This window comes from Cyprinodon tularosa, unplaced genomic scaffold (assembly GCF_016077235.1).
Source record: "Cyprinodon tularosa strain WSP-4 unplaced genomic scaffold, ASM1607723v1 ctg109, whole genome shotgun sequence".
In the NCBI taxonomy this organism is placed as follows: Eukaryota; Metazoa; Chordata; class Actinopteri; order Cyprinodontiformes; family Cyprinodontidae; genus Cyprinodon; species Cyprinodon tularosa.
The window spans coordinates 1,498,601-1,521,721 of NW_024037882.1; the positions used below are offsets into that span (position 1 = coordinate 1,498,601).

The window sequence follows — 23,121 nt, forward strand, 5'->3', positions numbered from 1 at the left end:
CTTATGGCGCAGGGGGCCTGGCTTAGGGGCGGAACATGTGGATTCATCCTGCATTATGATTGGTAGATCGACCAGAATGAAAAGGGTGCGGGAGGAAATGCTGCCTTCAATGTCCCTATGAAATTTACGTAAATATCTATTGCTCTGCTTAATTTTAAAGTAAATAGCTTATATATGAAGTAAATCATATATTATTTTTTACCATTTAATAAAAAAGAAGGAATTGTGTCTTTTTACAAAATGACAAAGTAAAAAGAGTTAAATCTTTTTCATTTGAAATATGATATATGATTTTAGTTTACTCTAACAAACTGCAGCAACAGAAAAATCTAAATTATTGACCAGTTATTTTGGTAGCACAATTACATTTGAGACCTGATAAAATTCTGTCCTCAGTATTTTAAACTAGCTTTAGTTTTAACTATTACAAAATAATTACTACTTTATAGACAACACGCAAATGCGCCACTACATTTTAAGAGGTTGCTAACAGGTTAGCTGAAGTTAGGTGATCTGTCCGTCTCAAGTTTTACAGGAAAGTGAAAGACTAAATTATTTCAAAAACTTTCATTATTTTTAAAGGAACATATATAAAGTTTAAATATACGCCATATGGTGCCTGTTTTTCCAGAATGAGGCCAAAATTAGTTAGCAAACTTCTGACTATTTTAACCAGCTACCGTTAGCAGCCAGCCTCAGATGCTACGTTGCTATGTTTAACTTTATCTGTAAACTATTTATGTGTATTTAGATGGATATATAAATATGTAACAAAGCGGAGCTTGATAAAAAAAAGATGTCTGCGAAAACCGAACGGGCTTCGATTGGAGATGCAAATATTGGTAGTATCAGCTGAAAAGTCACATGCATTCCTCCGTGTTTACCTCTGGACAATAAACAGGTTTAACTAAGTCCGACTCATAAGAAGAACTAGATTATACAAAAATGTCTTGACGCTTTTTTAGCTTAAGAGGAACGTATAAAGTATATTTGGTGTATTTATTGAGCGTTTCATCTCGAGTCGCCATGGCAAGTGCTTTAGCAGCAAAAATGGGATTTAACTCTTTGATCAGAAAACAAGCCAAATACTTCAAAGTAAAGATCTGCACGATGGAATCAGACTTGGAGTTCAAGTGCGAGGTGAGTTGAACAACTTGTGATTTTTATTTATTTTTGGTCCTTATAATCGAGCAGGTTTGCTGCAGCATTTAAATACGGCATTATAAATCTGCTGACCAAATAAAAAACACAATCTAACTACAAACAGACCCTGATTATTTTAAACCATAAGTTTCAAATTGCAGCAAATATGAACGTTAGTTTTTATACTTTTTTAAAAATTAAATCTACATGTGGTATCCTACGGTGGCTGATTGCTACAGCCACCGTAGGATATCGCGCTACATATTTTACTTCCCCAACGCTAGATGGCGCCAAATAACAAGTGTTTGTTTAAGTGTTTTTTTTTTTCCACACATGCTCTGAGGAAACATTTTAGTCACCGATTAGGATTAGTGCTGATATGCTTGCCAAATGTTTCTTATTCTAATTTGAACAAAACAAGATGTACTTATTTTTCGCTTTTATTGTGGAATTTTTTTCTTAGTCTATTTTTTTTTTTTAATGAGCACCATCAAAATTCTCTCAATCACTATATTTAAAAGGGAGGGGCCTTTTATGGGTAGCCACTGGTTTCCTGCTAATTACACACTACAGCATGATGTTAGTTGCAGGTTTCCTATTTTATTACTTAAACTTGTGTTTATATCATTTATTGGTTAAGTAGGTACAATATTCTGAATCTGCAATTGAAAAAAAACCCACTTCTACTTATGAATCATTTTTATTGGCTTAGTTTCCTTTTCTGCTGCTTGTTATGTATGGGATAAGATAACTGTCAAAAAGTGTATATATAAGTTTATTGTTAAAGAAAGGCTCTATTTATGTACCGTGATGCTCTATCTTTCCGGGTCTCATCCCTGAAAAGAAATATCTCGAGACAAACTCTTTAACTAACTCTTCATAACTTACATGTATTAAAGAACCAGGAATCATGACAACAGATTTTGATTAAAAATTGTAATCTTATTCAGATCAGAGAAATTGCTTAGAATGTACAGAAGGTAACTGCTCACCTCTGGGCTCACCTTAAAAAGGCATTTTATACATCTCCAGTCTGTCACATAATCTTATTTTACATCATATACATTAGCATATGAGGAGACATCCATGGCAATAGCCTTATCAAAATAGGACACCGCTCTCATTCCATTTCCAAATATTTGCCACGTACAAAATGAAGATAATAACTGTATATCCAGACAGAGGAATTGTCCTAATTAGATTAAAGCGTCAGTTCTGAGGCACAACAGGGTGTAATAAACTCACACACCTTCAGTGATAATTATCCTAACCGTATCTATAATACATTTGTAACTGTATTTAGATTGAAGATTTGTACTTTTTTGTTGTCATCTCATACATACATACATATATACATGTGGGTAATGCAGTTTCATTAGTGAGAAGACAAGTTTTGAAAATATGAGTAAAGGTTACAAAGGTACAATTTTGCAGGAATACAAGTACAGATGACAAATTAATGAATATATACTGTATCCCAGAACCCCTGATGAAGCAGTTACACTCCTTACTAGTTAGTGACAGTAGTGCTCCACAATCAAGAAGAAAAAAAAAACCCCTCCCAACGAACATTTGCCTGTGAATTTAATGATGCGCAGCGTAATGTTCGATCTTCTCCCTCTTGTTATTTAAAAGTAATATGTGAATGACCTTCAGGCACACTGCCTCCACCAACTGGTAAGCAGTCTAACAGCTTCATAATTTGTAATTTTTCTGATACATGCTCATGATTTGCATTTTTGCATTTTTTTAATCTTCTAAATTCTCACAGATTTCTTCTAAACTTTTCTACTCACAGATAAAATATCTGAAGCAACAAAGAACACATGTTAGATTATTAAATATATAATATTGACTCATGTTTACAAATTCAGACCATACACCTTTATTGACAGTTATCCCAAAGGTTAGGCTTAATATTAACATTCGTGCTTTTGTTTTAGTTGGTTTATTGTAAATTTTCTGTGCATTTTGAAGTCAGGAGAACTGACCAAAGTGCTTTACACTTCATTCAGTCATTCACCCATTTACACTCTGATGGTGGCAAGCTACATTGTAGCCTGGGGCTGCTGCACACAGGCACCACCTCTGAACAACTTGCCCAAGGACACAACACAGAAAGGCAGAGCCGACAACCCTCCGGTTGCAGAGAAAACTGCTGCATCCAATGCCGCTGTCGCCCCCTTTATATCATCTTTAAATATATCTCACTGGTGTTTACACTTTGAGCCACATAAGCTAACCCTTCACCAAGAAGCATTCATTTTGAGAGCATTCTCCTTTCTTTTGTCCTAATTCTGTGTTTAGCTTTTTGAATTTATGGGAATGTTCTTGCACGCCCATTAAGATGGGCTTTTACTGGAAACCACAAAAAGATTCAAACTTCAGGGATTTTTTTTAATCATATTTTCACATTTCTCCAACTGAACATTTAAAAAAAGATAGTTTCTCTATTTATAGAATGATGAAGATGTTTTAAATTTAGATTATTTGTATGCTTTTAAAATATTTGTTTTGTTTTTTTGCTGTAGCTGAAGTGGAAAGGAAAAGACCTCTTTGACTTGGTGTGCCGGACTTTGGGACTGAGGGAGACCTGGTTTTTTGGGCTCAGATACAACGTAAAGGACACAGTGGCTTGGCTGAAGATGGAAAAGAAGGTTACTATACCACCATTCTTTGTTCCCTAAAATAATTTGGTCGCTTTTTTCTTAAGATATTTCTATTTTATAGTGGTTTTGATGTGTTTTGTGGATGTTTGCAGGTTTTAGACCAGGAAGTGCCAAAAGAGGAGCCCATCACTTTCCACTTCCTGGCTAAGTTTTACCCTGAAAATGCTGAGGAGGAGCTAGTGCAAGACATCACTCAGCATCTCTTCTTCCTACAGGTAACTAAGCTAAATATTACTTGTATTTTTTGTGCCTGTTCATTCTGTTTGAATTAGAAACCATCAAACTATTGGTGGTGCTCAAATGCTGAAGCCAAAATAATGTAGAAATATTACACTAGAGGAATCATGTCAAATTTGAATGAAGAAATGTAGAGGAAATCAGTTTTTGTAAAATGCTGCTACAGGGTAAACATTGTGAAAGCAGGTGGAGCCAACAGAGAGAAGGAAACTAAAGGTAAAATGTGTGTATCAGGTGTGACATCAAAATGCTGTGGACCTCTGCTTCCTTAAACTCTATTATCTACCTCATTTTTTCGCTGAAGTGCTTTCTGAGTATCCATAGCTTTTCTTAACTGTAATTCAGAACCAACAGGGGGCGCTCATCCACAGTTTCTCCAAAAGATGTTCAGTAGAACCCTCTGCAACACACCTTATTGTGTGCGGTCATGTGAAATCAGTGCACAGCATATTACTGCTGCCCTTTATATCCAATTAACGCTCTCCTGGGGGAATCTTCGGCCTCCTTTACCTCTTCTATGAAAATTAGATTTTTATTTATTTTTTAATCACCCAGTGCTACCTATTGGTAACTTATCAATCACCGATTAGGCTATAGTTGTGGATTTATTCCTAGTGTTATCTTGCTAAACTGTTATGCTAGTTTAGTTCTGTATATTTTACAGTTCTGCTCTTTGGCATCTTCTTAAATTATTTATCTGTACTTTATTTAAATCAGCTTGTGTTGATTTATTGAGTTAAGTCTAACAGTTAGATTACTCTGTAGAGGCGATACACAGCCACAAGGAGGAAGATTACAAAGGCTCAAAGCGTCATCACATTGCCTGTCTGCTTGTTCCTTTGCTCTCATTAATTCCCATAATGTCAGGAGGCAGCCTTCGTTCAGATAATGTCACAGGCGTGACAGCTGGATTAGAGCTTATCAGAAATGATCACCGATCAAGATCCGCACACAGTCAAGCACTCACAACACAAGCAGACACGTATGCACGTCTCTGTCACTTCAGCCTGCCATGATAACGACATTCTGCTCTCATTTGTAAAGGGGACAGCATCCTCTGTGTTTAGTGCTAGTTATGATTAAGGCTGTCAACCCCGGCTCCATACCTTTGTAAGTTCAATACAAGAGAAGACAGCTTGACTGGCTGCGTAAACGACAAGATCTGAAGCAGGAATTTGTCCACCTATGTAAGCACATATTTCCTCCACCTAACCTTAAAATCTGCTTTATATATGCAGTTGTGCAAGTTAGTTTATGAATCGATTAGTTTTACCAACGATGAAGTTGAAGAATAAAAGAATGGATGAGAAGTTTTACTTTAATCTATGCATAGTGAATTTAAGCCTGTTAAAAATAATGGTATTACTGTGAACCCAGAGAGCTCAATCAGCACTTTTAAACTCTTTGGAGTCGTTTCATATGCCATAAAGTGAAGTTTTAATTAGAATTTTTCATCTTTTAGAATAAAATAAAATAAAGAAGTCAGCTACTTCTGAGTAGGAACTGCTTTCTTCTGTTCTGCCCCTCTTTAGTTTAAAAAGCTGAAATTCATGAGGCAGGCTGGAACAGAGAACATGAGAACAGAACTGGAAAAAAACATGTCAGTTTTTATTGTCTTCCTGACTCAAGTGGAGATAAAAGCCACCTAACATTAGGGCTTCTTCATGTTGTACACTACCTTTTCTTATTAGATGTTGGTCGTGGGCAAGACACTGTCTGGATGGAGTAAAGAGAGGGTAACAGTAGAGAAGCTGGTCCCGGTCTGTCCTGGTCTGCACCCTGGGTTGTCAGGGTTTTGGAGGACTAATACATTTGGCCAGATTCCTTAAAGTTATCAAGTCAGAATTCTGCCAAAAAGACACACCTAATAAATACTAATGATTGATGTTAAAAAGATAGTGTGGGTTCACTGTTAATATTGAGGAAAGTTAGGCTTAAATAAACGTTCCCCTATAGCTGAACACATACATTTACTTTTCTAATAGGTTTGCATCTACTGTTTAGAATAGAATAGACAGATTTATTTCGTAATTGTAAACAAAAATAAATTCTGTTTAAAACAGCTCTAAAAAATGTCATTTTTTAAAGTGCAGCCTTAAAAGCAGTAATAAATACATAAAAAATAGTAATATAAACTTTGACTATATATTTACAGTTCTATCATATTTTTAAATATAAAACAATCAATTTTACACAACAATCTGCAGTCTAATGGCAGTGGGGAAGAAACTGTTATGGAACCTGCTGGACCTGCATCGGATGCTTCGAAGTCTGTTCCCCAAGGGTAGCAGGGAGAACAGTCCATGGTGGGGGTGTGAGGGGTCATTTATAATGTTACTGCCTCGGGACACGCAGCGCTGGGATGAAATGTCTTTAATGGGGGGTAGAGGAGCCCCGATGATCCTCTCTGCTGTTCTTACTACTCTTCTCACCTTCTTCCAGTCTAAGGCGCTGCAGCCCCCACACCACATAGTGGTGATGTTCTTTTTGGTGCTGATGTCCTCAATGCATTTGTTGATGTAGGCTGACACAGTCATGTCATACTCATCCATATTTAATAAGTTGTCATATGTTGCCGCAGCCTTGAAGATGTTCCAGTCAGAGCATTCAAAACAGTCTTGGAGGGTCTCCATGGCGCCCTCATACCACCATTTTAGTGCTGGATCGGGGCTCCACCTGATACTGGTATCATTGTAACACTAATTATTATCCCATCATCCTTCTTAATATTTTAGAATAGATTCACAAAACTTAAACTAATTTAGTATCGGTGTTAAATCCAGCATAAATTAAGTTGGGTTTTTTTTTTTTTTTTTTGTTTGTTTGTTTCTCAGTATCTTTCATACAGACTAGAAAAGCAGGAACACATGTTTAGTAAAATTTTTGATTTAAATAATTTTCATTTAAATTTTTTTTTTTTTTTTTTTTAGGTGGGAAGGAAACTGGATTACCCAGGGAAAACCCACACATGGACAGGGATAGGGCAAAACTTAATATGAGTTTAAAGGTTTATTGACTGGATGCTCAATAAACTAAGACTAATATCCTAAATAACTGTTGCCTGATCTTTTAACAATATGGGCCAATCTATCAATACAAGACATAATCAAGGAATTGGAATTGAAAGAAATATCAATTCTAAAGGCAGGTTTATGTAACCTCTCTTGCATTGAGGTTTTTTTTAAGTATCCTTATTTGTTGAATGTAAAGTGCAGCTTTTGAATTCTGAAAGGCAAGATAACTTAGACATTTCTTTCTTATACAGGGATATACCTGGGATACATATTCCAAGCTATCAGTACTAATTTAGTATTTCTGTTAAATCTAGTTAAGAGAAATAAAAATAATAAATAAGTATTTTTTGTTATTATTGTTTATCAGTATTTTGCATACAGACCAGAAAAGTGGGAACACATGTTCAGTATAATTTTAGATTTAAATTTAGAACACTTTTCTTTTTTTTTTTTTTTTTTTTTTTTTTTTTTAAGGTGGGAAGGAAACTGGAGTACCCAGGGAAAACCCACACATGGACAGGGGTAGGGCAAACCTTAATATGAGTTTAAAGGTTTGAGGGGATAAAGGTAGAGAGGGATAAAGGGATGATAGGATGAAGGGAAGAAGGAATGAAGGGGGTAAGAGATGAGGGGATAAAGGACGAAGGGATTAGGAGGTGAAGGGAGGAAGAGAGGAGGTATGGATTTATGTTAATCCATAAATACGGTAAATAAATAAATACATTTGGGATTTAATGATGTGAGTCCCAACCTGTCTTCCATCCGAAACGTGTGATTTCTCAAGGCCTCAAGAACATAAGAACTGTTGCTGTTAAAGTCAGACTCCAAAAAGAAATTATTCTACAAGTCCATATCGTATTTGACCTTTGCAGTTGCAGCAAGTGTGAAATTATTCCGAAATGTTCCGGTTCTATGCGCTTAACTCAGACAAATTTTGCTCTTCCAGCTGTGCTTGTGCAGAAATGCATCTTTGTTCTTGCTTAGCTCCGAGTTTGGCCTGGATCTGCACACTGTTGGTTCATATTTGTCATGCCAAACAATGCTGTTCTGCCAAAAAGTTAACAGCTAAAGGGCTGGTTATACTCCCGCAGCAGTGTGTCGCAGTGAGCTTGTCTCAGATATTTCTGATTTATGTCCAATATTGAAGCATGGTCTGTGCTATGTTATTCCACGCCACAACACACCAGGGACAATCAGAGACTAGCTTTGGGTCTAGATATGGCCGAGGTGAGGAAAGGGGGGCATGTTTGTGCAACAACATAGGGACATGAGGACAAAAAAGAGCGGGGATGCAACAAAATAAGCCGGTAAGGTACCAAACAGGAAATACGCATAGTGTAGAGTGGATGTAGATTTGACCAATCAGAGGCCTCCTGTCTGCGGCACTGTTTACAGTCACCTACAATTTTGGAGAGGCGCACTAGAGTGTACTGTATGCAGAAGGGGCGGGGGTACATTTACGTTCACTGCGGCACACGCAGACTTGGTTTCTGAATATAAATCGGCTTTAAGCTCGGGCACGTCTTTCGGGGTGTTATCTGAGTATCAGATTAGTGCCAAACAGTTTTCCGATCAATTTTTATTATTATTTTGTGCATTATTGTTAATAATAGGCGCAATAAGAATCTGCTTCGAGCTTCAGGTCTCTCTATTAACAGCTAGTATCAGGTTTTATTGTCCATTTAAATGCCAGTTTTAGTCATTGTGGTCTGTTGGTTTATAGAAAAAGTACAAAAAGGTATATATATAACATTCCACCCATGTGAATATAGTGGATAAATCTCCTGAGGTTACACATTTATCTTTTTTTACACATTAATTTAAAGTTTCAATAAATGGCATAAGATGCCTTGGATTAGATTGTGTCTTCATATGTTAACAACAGCCTGTCATCTTGAAGCTATATGAAGAGGCTCTGCTCTCTTTAGTGCTGCAGCGTTTGGTGTCATCATGCTAGCTTATATAAAATTCTCTAAGGCCCCCACATGAAAGGTTTGGGGTGCTTTCATGTCAAATTCATTTGAAATAAAGTATTCTGCTGCAGAAAAATCACCTCCACTAACCATCAGTTTTTTTTTTACTTTTTTAAAACTAGAACAAATTTTAAACATTTGAAAGCAACAAGCTTAAAGCACATCATTTATACACAACATTAAAGCCAAACTACAGTGTGACAGTTAAGACATTTTCCCAGGTTTTATCCGTTTTTTTTTGGACAAAGTGTCTTTGTCTCATATTTACATCAGACTTTCTTTCATCAAATTATTGTTTCTATAGGAGAAACTTCCTTATTCAGCTATTAAGTATGTTTTGAGCAAACTTATGTTTCACATGAGCACTTTGGCAAGCCAGGGAGGAATAAAATGATGGATCGAGCTTTAAATGTCTTCATAGTTGAATTGCTATTTTGAAAATATCTAAGTGGAAGAATTTTACACAAAGCAGTTTTCTGAAATCCACTTTGTAGGAAATTGTTGTTCTCATGACCAATCTCAGGATTGTTATTTCTTGGGAAGTTGACGATGTTTATAGGGTACTTTTTTCCAGTACAGAGCAATGAAATTAACTCTTTGTTTTTAACCGATGCCCTTGGGAGCAGTGTGGGGTTAAGGGTCTTCCTCAGAGAGCCAGAGTGGCAGTCTGTGGGAGTGGGTTTCGAACTCACAACCTCATAATTCCAAGCTCTATGTCCTAACTACTAGGTTGCCACTCCCCTATCATGGTCCTGAAGATCTGGTGTCCTGCATCCTTTACATGTTTCTCTGCTTCCACATCTGCATCAAATGGTGGATTACCTCCTCAGCATGGAGTCAAGTTCCCTAGAGTCCTGCTAATAACCGGATTATTTGACTTATTTGGTGTGTAGAAGCTGAGCTGCATCTAAAAGGTGCAGAACAACGGACCCCCAGAGCCAAAACAGAGAAACCCTGGTTTAGTGGTTTCCTACACATTGTGGAAGAAACTAAAGAGGTATAGATGTATCAAATGTTTCCAGGTCTAGATGGGTATAGAAGAATAAAATACGTGTAATTAAAAATATTTTTTTACTTTTATTGTCAACGTTTTATTGCAGAGCTATTAAATAATGTGGTAAATGCAGTGGATTTACATTGATTTATTCCACATCATACCTTATTTGTAAAAATCTACCCATCTCCCTCTTTTAAAGTTTAAAGTCTAATTTAAATGACTGAATTTGTTAAATCAGACTAAGACTAGTAGAAAAATACAAGTTTGACCAACTCTGCAGTGATGGAAGCCAAAGCACATTTTCTACACTTTTATTCAGTGTTTTGCAGATAAAATAAAGGAATACATGTAAAAATACATTATACATAACAAATATATTATTAATAAATTTTGGAAACTATATAAATCAATAAAAGTCTTCATATGAATAATTAAAAAGACACCAATTCAACAACAAAAACAAATGGCAGAGGCACGATGAGCGCCACAAAGCAGATATTGCTTTATAAATGGATCGTTTTTTGATAGGGCTGGGCGACAGCCTTAAAATCGTGATATTTTGTGGTGCTATCGGGATGGCAATAAAATTGAGTATAAAAACACTCTTCATTAGTTCATCCCTAGGTGACTGTGTAGCTGTGAATGCACGCCACAGCAATAAGAATCAATTTAAAAATAGGTTATTGATGCCAAAGGGAAAATGAATGTTGCAAAAACTAAAGCTAAAGTTCTCCTAAAAAAGAACATTAGAATCGAGCCAGAAGACGGTGAAGAGTGTGCAGCTTAAATTGCGCCATCCTAGAAAATATAGCCTCACAATCAGAGCAGTTATATAAAGAAGTGGGATTTTCACTAAACATGCCCAAAGGAAAATAGATGGAAGAAGAAAAATATTAAAAAAGGAAATTCACAGTTCATCCATTTTTTTATGTTTTTTTCTTTTCATCAGTAATTCTTATCTATTTTTTTTTTTACAAATAAAAATTGTTATCTGGACTAGAAATTTGTCATGATAAGGAGAAGAAATAAGATAAATGCCACCCTCTATTTTTAGATTGGTTTCTAAACAGATTAATAAGGACTAGGAGGATTGATATTGGAATGTCGTCTGATATCAGATATCCTGATATTTTCCAATATTAACTGTGGATATGACCGATATATATATATATATATATATATATTTTTTTTTTTTTTTTTTCGCCAGACCTACTAACAGTGACTGTCTTGTGCAGTCATTGCAAATAGCACTTTGGCTTTTTGTTTCTGAAACTTAAAAAAAGATCCACACCACCACCATTTTCACTTCTGACAGACTCCTCTACCTGTAGGGTGCATGTAACCTGCTGGTGCTGCAGCCATAATCCTCACTTGTCCAATTTAATCTGCGATTATCCTGACGGAATAGCGGATATCCTATATTTAATTTTTAAAGTTAATATAGGCCAACCTCTATCGCATGCAGGTTATATTATGCATCCCTAATTGGGGCTGCGTAAATTAAACATCAAAGGTTTGTTTGTTTGAAGATATAAATAAGTTAAGTTATTCTTTTTCACAGCTTGGTCTTATTTTTTTAACCTATAGCTGAAATATCTTGAATTTTCAACATACTGTCTTTTTTTTCTCTCACTCAGTTTTATTTCCTTATCTGTCAGTGTGGGGTTTAGAAAATGCTGTTTGGGCTGTCAAACACTCAGCAGTCAGAACATTGTTGCTTCCCCATTACTTCTCTCAAAGGCAAAACTGTTTTTTTCTTTATTGCGTGACACAGATGAGATCATCTTGTTTGTCTCTCCCCCATGTCTCCCCAACATTTCTGCCTCTCTTAAAGGGAAAAAAAAAACGTTCAGAAAATATGGGAGCAATTTCCTGGCAAATAAATTCACCGCTTTAACAACATAACAAGAGGTTTGTTTTCTGTTTTAACGGACGGTTCAATTATGTCTAAAGATAGTGCTTTTTTGAACAACTTTAAATATTCAAATCAGCCGTGCTTCAAAACTGCTGACATTTCCCTTTAGGTGAAGAAGAAGATCCTTGAAGAAGAAATCCACTGTCCTCCAGAGGCCTCCGTGCTTTTGGCTTCTTATGCCGTCCATGCCAAGGTCAGTAATGTTTTCTATTTTCTTGTTTTTTTGTCTTTTGAACCTACAGAGACGGTCCAGTTTATACATTTTTAAGAATCCATGACAATTAAATGTCTTTCCCACGGCAGATATTTACAGTTCCAAAATTAAAGAAACAGAGATTGGTTGTATGAATTTTAGTCCAAGACATTTACAGAATAAGTTTTGGTTGTATCAGGTTTTAAAACTTTTAAAGCTTCCCTAAAGTAACCCGGCCACATATGCTTATAATGTTGTGTTTCTTCTACATGCTTTATTATTAATACAAGTAGAGTTACTACATTGTAGTAGTTCAACGTCTTTTATAGGACTAAAGAGGAACAAAATCAGACCGACTCAACACAGCTCAATTTTCAACAACAATTTTTGGACTAAATCAAGACTATAGCCTCTTTTCCACTGAAAATAGCGGGTTAACGCACGTTTTTTAAACATGGGTCGACCCGATAAAAATCGGCATTCGGCTCCCTTCCCACTGACAAAAAAGGTGGGTCTAACCCTTAGCTGGAAAGATGCATGGCCTCTGTCCCCCCGCGCCTGCGTGTCTTGCAGGCTTTTAGCTAGGAATATTTCATAGGGTTTACACCTGGGTGTATCACATCTTCAGGCTTTGCACGGCGGTTATCCTCCCCTGGAAAATGTTGAAATCTAGACTCTCGGAAACACATTTTTTTAGTAAATCCATACAATGTACGGCCATACAAATTGCTAGCTGGTGTCTGGTGACACCATCACGCTGCGTTAGCGTTGATGATGTTACCAGTATGACAGAAATCAGCAAAGTAAAGAATGGAGAACAACATCTAAGAGAGCCAGGGTGTAGTAAGTGTGCTTTATTGTTTTGCTCTATTTGTCAAAATCCCTCTCACCAGTGCTGCGTTATGTTTATCCAATGTAATCAGAGTAGTTTTCAGCTTGTAAAATCAGAGCGACTGGTGCGTTGTGCTGTTGTCTGTATGTTGTGCGCAATGGTATCAAGTAATTTCGAGTTAACAGGCCCTGGTGTTCCCACAGCATGCCGATCAGAGTCGAGGTGATTTTAACGCTGATTGTTTCTGGGTTTAAACTGTTTTTATGGCCAGGAGGAAAGGGGTATATGATGGACCAACAAGATTTGGCCTAAAAACCGACGTCTAAATGGCGTCTCGTGTTCGGAGGATGTAATGTCAATATCAGGATTGGCCGTTTCTGAAGCAACTACATCCTATGCAATACTTCATGTTAACAGTATTGGGGAAATCAGATGACTACACCGCAGAAATATCAGCCGAAAGAAAAAGTTGACAAAATCATAAATAAAAGTCATAAAAATAAATTAGAATGTAAATAAATGTAACTAATCTGGACACAGCCACCATCCGGTTTGCAAGTTTTGACTTGAAGTATTCAGTGGAGTGTTGCCATTATTTACCTCTGTATTACTGCTTATTTCTTTAAGAGAGCTGCACACTGCAAGTTAGATTGTAACTGGTCATTAATTTCACCAGACCCTGCTTAGAAAAATCTACTATTCTCCTAAGATTTGACCCTGATCTCCAAACTGCAACAGTTCATTCATTTATTCTTCCCTCTGCCTTATTATTCTGGATCATCCTTTGGGAACTTCACTAACATTCATGTGACTCAGTGGACTCATCAAAAATTTGTATGCTTTTATTCTTATTTGTTTACAGTATTATGCGCTTAAATCAATGCTTCGTTAACCTGTTTTATTAGCATCCACCTTTAGTACTAAATAGTTTTTGCACCAGGCAGATACCACGGACAGGAGCCCTTTAGGGTTTTTTTTTTTTTAAACTTACTGAAACAGACTGTTTACTTCTTATCCCTCACTTCTCTTTGTTTGTTTATCTGTATCTGGCTTCTCTACCAAAAAGTCATAAATCCCCTTCATCTGATCCTGATGTCTGTCAACCTCCCAATGAGGAGCAGGGAAGCAAAGCTTTTCATTTGCTTGTTTTTTGTTTGTAAGAATTTTTCACATTACACACAAAATATATGGCTCACAGCATTTTCTAAGACTCTTTTCTGAGATGTGGTTTTCTAAACCATTTAATTGATTTGTTAATGATAATAATTAATAATTATAATTAAACTTTATTGATCTCACATTGGAGAAATTTACCTCTGCGTTTAACCCATCCGCTCAGGGAGCAGTGGGCTGCTATTGTAGGGCGCCCTGGGAGCAATCGGGGGTTAAGGGTCTTGCTCAGAGACCCAGAGTAGCAGTCTGTTGGAGTGGGTTTCGAACTCACAACAGCTCTATGCCCTAACCACTAGGTTGCCACTCCCCCTTGTTGTATTTCAGTTGTAGTGATCTACAGGCTGTCTGCCTTTTATTGAATATAATAGGATATCAAGGCTTAATTAAAACCTTTTGGTTCCTTCTATTTAAATGAGATGCCACAAAAAGTGACCAAACTTTCTATAGTTAAACTGCGTTGCTTTTCTGTAGATGTATCCAAGGATAATATAATAAGGTAAGGATAACCACCTTTATTGGTCACAGCAAATATTCATGAAATGATTATTTGAATAGCCGCATAAAAAAAATTAGATAAAGCATTTTTTTTTATAAATGTAAATTTCAGTTTTTCTTCAGAATAAACAATAAGATTGCCTTTAGATGATCCCACTCTGCAGAATCGGTTCATCTTAGCCAGCAGTGACGTCATTGAGGGCCTAAGCCGTCTCTGAGACATCAGGGTAGGCCTCTGATCAGAACGGCCCTGCAGGTAAGCTCTTATCATTAAGATTCGTTGGCCTGCCTCAGGGAGAGTAAAGCCAAGAACATGTAGATGGTACTTTTTCAAATCATTGCAGCTATTTTCCAGGAAGTAAATGCAATTGATTTTGTTTTGTAATATTCCGTTCAACAGCTTCGTTCTACTGTTGCCATGACCGCAAACAAAAAATCGAATCTGCTGATTTAGATGCTCATAAGTTTGTATTTTATTTGAAAAGTCCTCGTTTGAAGAGAACCTTTAAAATATAATACAAACGTATAAACAAATAAAATACAATACAATCATTGTCCACTTAAATTTTTTATTATTAATTAAGTTGCTTTATGGTACCTGAAAAGTAAATCAGAGGAGCCTGTAGATCATTTTAAAAAAGGGGAGCTAAACTGTACTGTCAAATAAAAAACTCAAAATTGTAAATTACTTACATATATATATACATATATATATATATATATGACTTTAATATTCATGCAGCTGATGTTTTAATCTAAAACAGTTTGAGCCTCTAGAGCTTAGATATGAATGAAGCACCCGTTATATGTATTCTGTGAAAACAGCTTCAATAAAATCTTGTTCATTTATCATCCAGCCACCTCAGTGGTTTTGCTTGAAAGGTTCTACCTCTTTAAAATCCACTAGAAAAGCAGGGGAGGACTCTGGTGGAGCTTTTTGACAGGCAGACAGGGTTTATTCAGGCCAGAGCTCTGACTCAAAGATCTGGCCCAGATCCCCCTGGAGACCTGGCGGCTTTTCCATGCCAATTTAACAGGCCTAGGTGAAAAAGAAAAGCGTATGGATGGAGAAAAATCTGAACATCAGCTGGTGCCGTGTGCCTCTTGGTGGATGGACCCTCTGTCTGGTAAACAGCACAAATATGAGGCCTCGGTCTGTTTTCATTTCATCAGCAGTCAGCTTTGATTAGAATCGGTGTGACCAAAGTGGACGTGTAGAGAGCAAACAGGTTCTTGTTAAGCAGTGCAGCTGCTGAGGAGTGCCTGGCAGCCTCTCTTTCTCTCCTCACCACCTCATGATCTGTTTTTGAGCAGAATAATCGCTCCATCTGAGTGGCTGAGTGTATTACACGGTGGAAACCGCTGTAGTGCTTTGACTTGAGTTAAAGCATCATTATACCAGCCTTACATTAGCAGAAGGGGGTCACACTTCAAGGCAGCTTTAATGTCTATAAGATATAGATTTTTTATTTTAGTGGAGTTGATGCCTTCTTGTATATTTACCTTTATTCCAATAAATTTTTTTTATTCCTATCTGAATAGCAAGAATAAAAGACAGTTTCAGAGAAGGTTTTCTTGATAATAATTAAGCAAGAAGGGTAATGGGATTACTGCTGCCTTTGAAACAGCTGTAAATTGGTATGGCTTTCTGGTTCAACTCTTTTTTTGTTTTTGTTTTTCTGTTTCTACAAAAGTTGAGGATTAGGACATTACTTTATCTAGGCTCAAATTTAAACTTGAACTAAATGATAAAACCACTTAGTGTAGAGGTCAGGTTATGTTTTTATATCTGATATTTTTCCATCTCAGTTTACCTCAAGTAACAATTTAATGTAAAAAAAAAAAACACGCAAAGGCTTTATATAATGAAACAATAATAATTTTGAGAACATTTTGCAGTACAGAGGAGTTTAATGTTAACTGCTTGACTCTAAAGCCGGGCATACACTGTACGAGTTTTTTCCCTTTTCAAGCCGATTCTCCAGTTGTGCGGATCTTTGGATCAGACCCTAGTAAGGTGTTCGTGAGCAAATCCTGCTTTTAAAGCAGAGCTACAAGCTTCTACGAGCCAATTTACCAGAACATCGCCCACTGGGCATGTGCAGACTAGGGAATTCTTCTTCTTCTTCCAGAATGACGGGTCCGACCAGCACAATCTCTCAGTGCTCAGTCCGATATGTGGTTCTTGGACATATGTACAGTGTGAGCAGTTACATCGCATCAGAGCATCGGGCCGGATAGTGTAAGAACACATATTGTGAGCCGTTTAACTTTTTGAGTTTCAGCTGTAGCTGCATAAAATAAATACACAATAATAAACTGTACAAAATATTGTACGGTTTATGTCCGGCCTAAGCTGTCATGTTCTCATGGCTTCAAAATAATCTCTCCACCGCCTTGCTTGGCAGATGTCTGAAATGTGTTCCACACATGATACATTTTTTTTCACCGGAACATGATGGTCATGTATTAATTGGGATTGAAGTAATATTCCTCCAAGATTAACAGATTGCTGGATTCCTTTTCTGTGGTCATTGCCAATGACATGTATGCTCTAGAACAACAAACAGCCTAAACTCCATCTTTTAGAAATGTGATCAAATAACAATACAACCTTCTATTTATATATCTTTTTGTTTCCGAGTTTCTGCTATAAAGAACCTATTTTTGAAATTATACAGTCTATTTATACCATATATGTATGTTGGATGATGCCTTTGTAGCAGTGTTTGGTTTGTGGTTTCTTAACTTCTTAATTCCTAACAGCTGAGTAGTTTTATTTTTATGCATTTAATTGTGCTTCATACTGTTAGTGTTTACAGACCTTAATTGAGCAGATGTGATTTTTTACACTATAGAAAATTTAGAGGAATAAAAAAATTGAGACATATGGAAATGTTGTTGTGGGTAAATTCTGTCCCTTTAAATTTGTCTCATTGATGTTTCTTTCACAGCGGTGTTAAAACAGTTTTATCTTTTGGATGAATAGTAGTTGATCTTACTATGACACTGATAAGCTGTCCTTTGGTGCTCAGAAATGTTCATGCAATTTTGAGGTTAGTGATGCTTTATTACCTCAGTTAATCACTTTATTAAACATTATTTAGCAACTAGAAATAAAAAGGTTAAAACCCCCAGGAGTAAATGACACGATTATGATGATGGAAAACTTAAAAGATGGATCTGATTAAAAAAGCTTCAAGTCTAAATATCTGTAATCAGGGCCGTCACTAGGTTTGAGAGACATGGGTGGCTTAGCCCCTAGGTAAGATATTGCGCGCGCGCAGCGCGCGCCGAAATTTTTTCAGTGCACTTTCTAAGGCGCTGTCTATAAATTCATTATTTTAAGAGCAACATACCTGGGAAACACTTCCCTCACTAATGCTACTTCACCAACTAAACTACACCAGTTAAAATGTGCTAAATTACAAAGAGTAAATGGTAGGTGCCATGCATTACTGCATAAATGGAAGAAGGCAAGTGGTTCGCCACTCATCATAATGGAAACCTTCTACAGAAGACAGTTGTCTAACCAACAGACTCCCAACATCTTCATAAACCCTTAACCTGGCCATTCATCTTTCCCCATCTCCCCTGCACCCACAACCTGTCAGGAACCCCTGTCTGCTTTGCAATAACCCTGTTTCTGTGTGTGTGCTTGGTGTGTGTGTGTGACCTGGACTTTGGCATGTCTTTCTCTACACCTGGCACAGAGAGAAACACATATATGTGAGGAACTTAACAATAAATGCAGCATTATCTTTGATAGATTTCTGCTTAATCTAAAGTTTAACCACAAAATACAAGTTGCATAAATGGACAGTAGGCAATAGGCAATAGCATCATTGCAAAGAAGGATATCCTTGAGACTTTTTCACATCAGTCTGACAAAGTTTTAATGCAAATAAAGGAAGTATTTTTAAGTACAATGTATTAATGAAAACACAAAATCAACAGTATATGAAACGTACAACTTAGAACTATAGTCAACCCAAGGAAGCACTACCATATCACACAGTGTCGCCCTATCAGACTGGTGGCACATAGATATGGGAGAATTATCCTGCCATAATGCAAGAGCACATAACTTCAATTAGAGAAAAGAATTTCATCTTCTTGCACTCAAAACTTATAATGCTCACACTCAAAACATGCGCTCTCTCTCAAATATTTTCTCTTCTCTCAAAAATCTTTGTTTCTTCTCTCAGATTTAAACAGATATTTTCTATATTATCACAGATATTTTTTCCTCTCGCTTGCCTCCATCTCCGCTCTGCACGGGTCTCAGTTACGCTCTGCTTGCGGATTTGTTTTGCTCTCTCAGACTGCAGTTGGATCGTTGCCTAGCAACCTTTCCAGCCAATAGAACGACAGCCTCGGAAAAGGTGCGCTTGTTTAACCCTACGGAGTGTGCCTGTGCTACTACGCCACTTATAAAGCGTCAGCTGAAACTGCTATTTACAGTAGTTTTGTGGCTGATTGTTGTTTAGAAATAGAAAACCTGGTTTCATTTCTTAGTTTTGCCCTGGATTTTGTAGCGTTTGTGGACGCTACGTCGCTACTTGATCAAAACAATAACGTCGCTACAGGAAAGTTACTTGATAAATAAAGCAGCGACGCTACGGTCAAGCTACTTGAAAATGTAGTTAAACTAATAGCTTCGCTACATGTAGCGGCGCTACTGCCCATCACTGCTCCTGTGACAAAACTATTATAATGATGCTAGTAGGCTACAACAACATCGTGTTTTCCCACACCACTGACTTTGTTCACCATGGTAACGTAATTCCTACTGAATCAGACAAGCTATTAGGCCTATATTGTCTCTTTCCTCACTCCAGGTAAAGTGAAGAAAATGTAAACCGCTGACATCAAATGGCAAACTCACCGTATGTATCTGCACGCAACCATAACTTTCCTAATCAAGCTCGATGACTGTGTGGAGATTCAAAGGGCGCGCTGTTGCTGCACTGCACAGCTGCTATGGTCCAGTTGATGGCCGTGTACCACGTGACGTGACGCTGGACGCGGAGCCAATGAAGGAAATGAATATCCTAACGATATTAATAATTGTATAAATAATTGTGTTTGTAAATAAACTAACAGGAACTTATCTTCAGATTAACTTGCCTTCTTGGTGGCTCGTTTTCAGTGCTTTACTGCAATTGTTTGGGGTTATATGGAAAAAAAATCAATAAATAAAAAAATAACAATAAAAATCGCAAAATAATTATGGGGTGGCTAATACCAACGAAGGGATGACTTCAGCCACCCTAAAATAGGTCTAGCCACGTCCCTGTCTGTAATTATTTTCCTGGTGTTTAGATTCAGCATTCAGTAAATTGATCTTATAAATGCGAGATCCTCTAAGTCCTGGTTTCAGACTTGAACTTGGTAATAATCTAAATTATTTGTTACAGTGCCTTGGAGAAATTATTCGACATCCTTAAACTGTTCGATGTTTTGCCACCTCTCAAAATATAAAGATATAAAATTGTAATTTTTCTGTGAAGAATCAACAAATGGGACACAGTCACAAAATGAAATGAAATTTATTTGATATTTTAACAAATAAAACTTGAAAAATGGTGTGTGCAAAATTATCTAAACCCTTGATTTAATACCTTGTAGCGCCACCTTTTGCTGCAATTACAGCTGCAAGTCACTTAGAGTATGTCTCTATCAGTTTTTCCACATAGAGAGACTGAAATTTTTTGCCCATTCTTGCTTGCAAAACAGCTAAGGCTCAGTGAGGTTGGATGGAGAGCTTTATAACAAGGAAGTATGATAACCCAAAAGGCCTGAAAGAAATTACTGTTTTTATTTATGTATGGTTTGTGCTTTGAAATAAGTAAAAGCTTTATTTCCAAGTAGTGTTTTACAGGTATGAGAAGTTTGCTTTGGGATTAGATATGTTGGAAATATATAATATGCAGAGGATTTACATGTGCTCAGATAGTTATATTCAAATACTATTTAATAAGTACTTTAACACTTCTGGCAAAATGAGCTGTTCTCAAAGGCTGAAATGTTTTGTCTTATAGTTAACTAGCAGTTCAAGCGCTCTAAAATATTCAAATAAGTATTTAGATATTTTAATAGCATAAATCTATTCTTCACTGTTAGTTAGTCATGTTAAAGTCTAACCTAAAAAACGGATTGTATTTTTCTAAAACAGGAGCTTGTGAATTGAATTCATCATCTATTTTCACTTTTAAGTTGTATTCTCCTACTTCACAAAAACTGATGTACAATATGTTCTCATAAAAGTTGGTTTCTTAGACCGTCTCTTACTTGTTGTCCATGTTGATTGTTGTCGATGGGTTTTACCACTAAAAATAGATTTTATTAGCCATTAATTCTATGGCCCATTTTCTGAACATCTGTTTTTGTAAAGCTATGACCTGGTGATAAAGATTTTGGCTTCTGAAGCTTTAAAATAGGAGGAAATAAAAGCATTGGAAATGTTGTTTTTTAGCCATCCTGTTGATCGCATGGTTAAATATAGTAGGTTTAACAGCATCCTTTGCTGGTCACAGGAATTATTACTGACCATAAAACATCAGCTAAAAAGCCCTTGGAGACGGAAACACAGCCAGAGACAAGGTGTTGGTAGGCGTTTGCAGATAAAGCAGGAGTAGATCTGCATAGAATAATAATTGTTGGCCTGCTTTTGTTCTTTTACAGTATGGAGATTATGACCCCGAGGTTCATAAACCAGGCTTCCTGGCTCAGGAGGAACTGCTGCCAAAGAGAGTGAGTGATTGCTGGTTCGATTACTGTCACTCATGAGACAGGGTGCTGACATATTTGTCATTTTATCTTACCATGTGCCTGGATTGAACAGTATGTGGTGTTTTAATATATACCATATTTGCCCGTGAGCCTTTCTGCATATTTATGCCTGCCTTTTTCAATTTCAGGTTATTAACCTGTACCAGATGACTGCAGAAATGTGGGAGGAGAGGATCACTGCATGCTATGCTGAGCACAGAGGCAGAACAAAGTAAGCCAGCTGCTCATGAGTAGACTGCTCTGAAGTTTAAAGTTTGAGGTGACATTGGATCTGCTTAAGGCTCGGCACATAAATAAGCGCTCAGGTGCTGTGATGTAACTAGTAGTTCGTAAAATATAATTCAGTTCGTAAAATATAATTTTGATGGGAAGTTAAATAATTGGTGACACTAATTCAGTATTCATCTCTTGAAGTGGATCATTTATTTTCTGCAGTATGCAATCATTTGCCTTTAAAGCTAATGTACTCTACCTAAAATCAAACAGAGTTGCCAAATCCAGAAAATGGCTGAAAGCTCCAAAAAAGATGATGACATAACTGGTCTAAAAAAATTTAAAATGATGATTAATGAAACTAAGGTGATTGTGCCTTGAATTGTGTTCCGCTGCAAAGCCAAAGTGAAATAGATGTAAGCAGGTGTTGGGAATGCAGAGTATTTTAAAACTGTGTGGGGGGAACATTTTAGCTCAAAATGGAATTTTAAAAGCCTGAGTCCCTCAGTGCTTTGATAAGTAATCACTAAGCTTCTAGTGCTGATCAATAATCCTTTTATCGTTAGGAGCTGAGGAGGAGTTTCTGTTGTTTTTTTTGTTTTTTTTTTTTATTGTATTTCCCTTCAGAATAGATGTGAATTTTGGGTTGAAGGCCACTGGTGGTCTGATTTAATACAGACAGAAGTGATGAGATCAGCTTTACTGGTTGCATTATATCTAAATAATAGCATGAATTCACAATAATTAACCTTTATAGAGTTGAACAATGAATTAAAATAGTGTTTAATTAGCATAAAAAAACACAAACAAAAGGTTTAATCTGCTATTTGATCTCTGAAGTTCGGACTTATTTTTTTTTTCCACCTCCAATATGCATTATTTTAACATCTAATTGGATATACAGTATTACTAATGTCCTGCATTATGTAACAGTGGGGTTTTATCACAATAACCAACAATATCTAATATTCCAAAATGTACCTAGTTAGTTTTTACTAGTTACCATTGCAAATGGAAATTGTGAAATAAAAAAATGACTTGAACTTTTAGAAGGTTTTCAAATTTTTTCATGTTACAACAAACTTCAATGTACGTTTTTGGACATTTGTGTGACAGACTATCAACAAGTAGAACATCATTGTGAACTAGAAGAAAAATGATAGTTCATCTTTATCCTGATGGATGGAAATAAAACTCACTGCAGCCAGCTACATTCAGAAGACGCCTTAGAAGGAAAGTCAGCCTAGGAATGAGTTTAAATACAGATGTTACAGCAGTTCTATTAAGGCATTAGAAGTTTGCTTAGGAACATTCATTTAAAACAAACTTGTTGTGGACATGTTTAAACTGGAGTTTGAACAATATCCTATGCTTTGAACATTTGATGGAGCGTTATTCACTCGTAATAGGAAAATGGACATCCACCTAATCGGACAGGTGTGGAGATGGAATCTTTAATGGGATCTATAACT

At 36.6% G+C, this 23,121-nt stretch overlaps 1 protein-coding gene across 1 annotated transcript in view; it reads left to right on the forward strand.

The window, feature by feature from the left end:
- Positions 1–473: 473 nt before the first annotated feature.
- Positions 474–23,121, forward strand: part of nf2a (neurofibromin 2a (merlin)) — a 45,574-nt gene continuing 22,926 nt past the window's right edge. The window contains exons 1-6 of the mRNA XM_038293647.1: positions 474–1,140; positions 3,675–3,800; positions 3,905–4,027; positions 12,058–12,141; positions 21,329–21,397; positions 21,565–21,647. Of these exons, the coding sequence (XP_038149575.1) occupies positions 1,027–1,140; positions 3,675–3,800; positions 3,905–4,027; positions 12,058–12,141; positions 21,329–21,397; positions 21,565–21,647 (599 nt within the window). The 5' untranslated portion in view covers positions 474–1,026. The remainder of the gene's footprint in view (positions 1,141–3,674; positions 3,801–3,904; positions 4,028–12,057; positions 12,142–21,328; positions 21,398–21,564; positions 21,648–23,121) is intronic.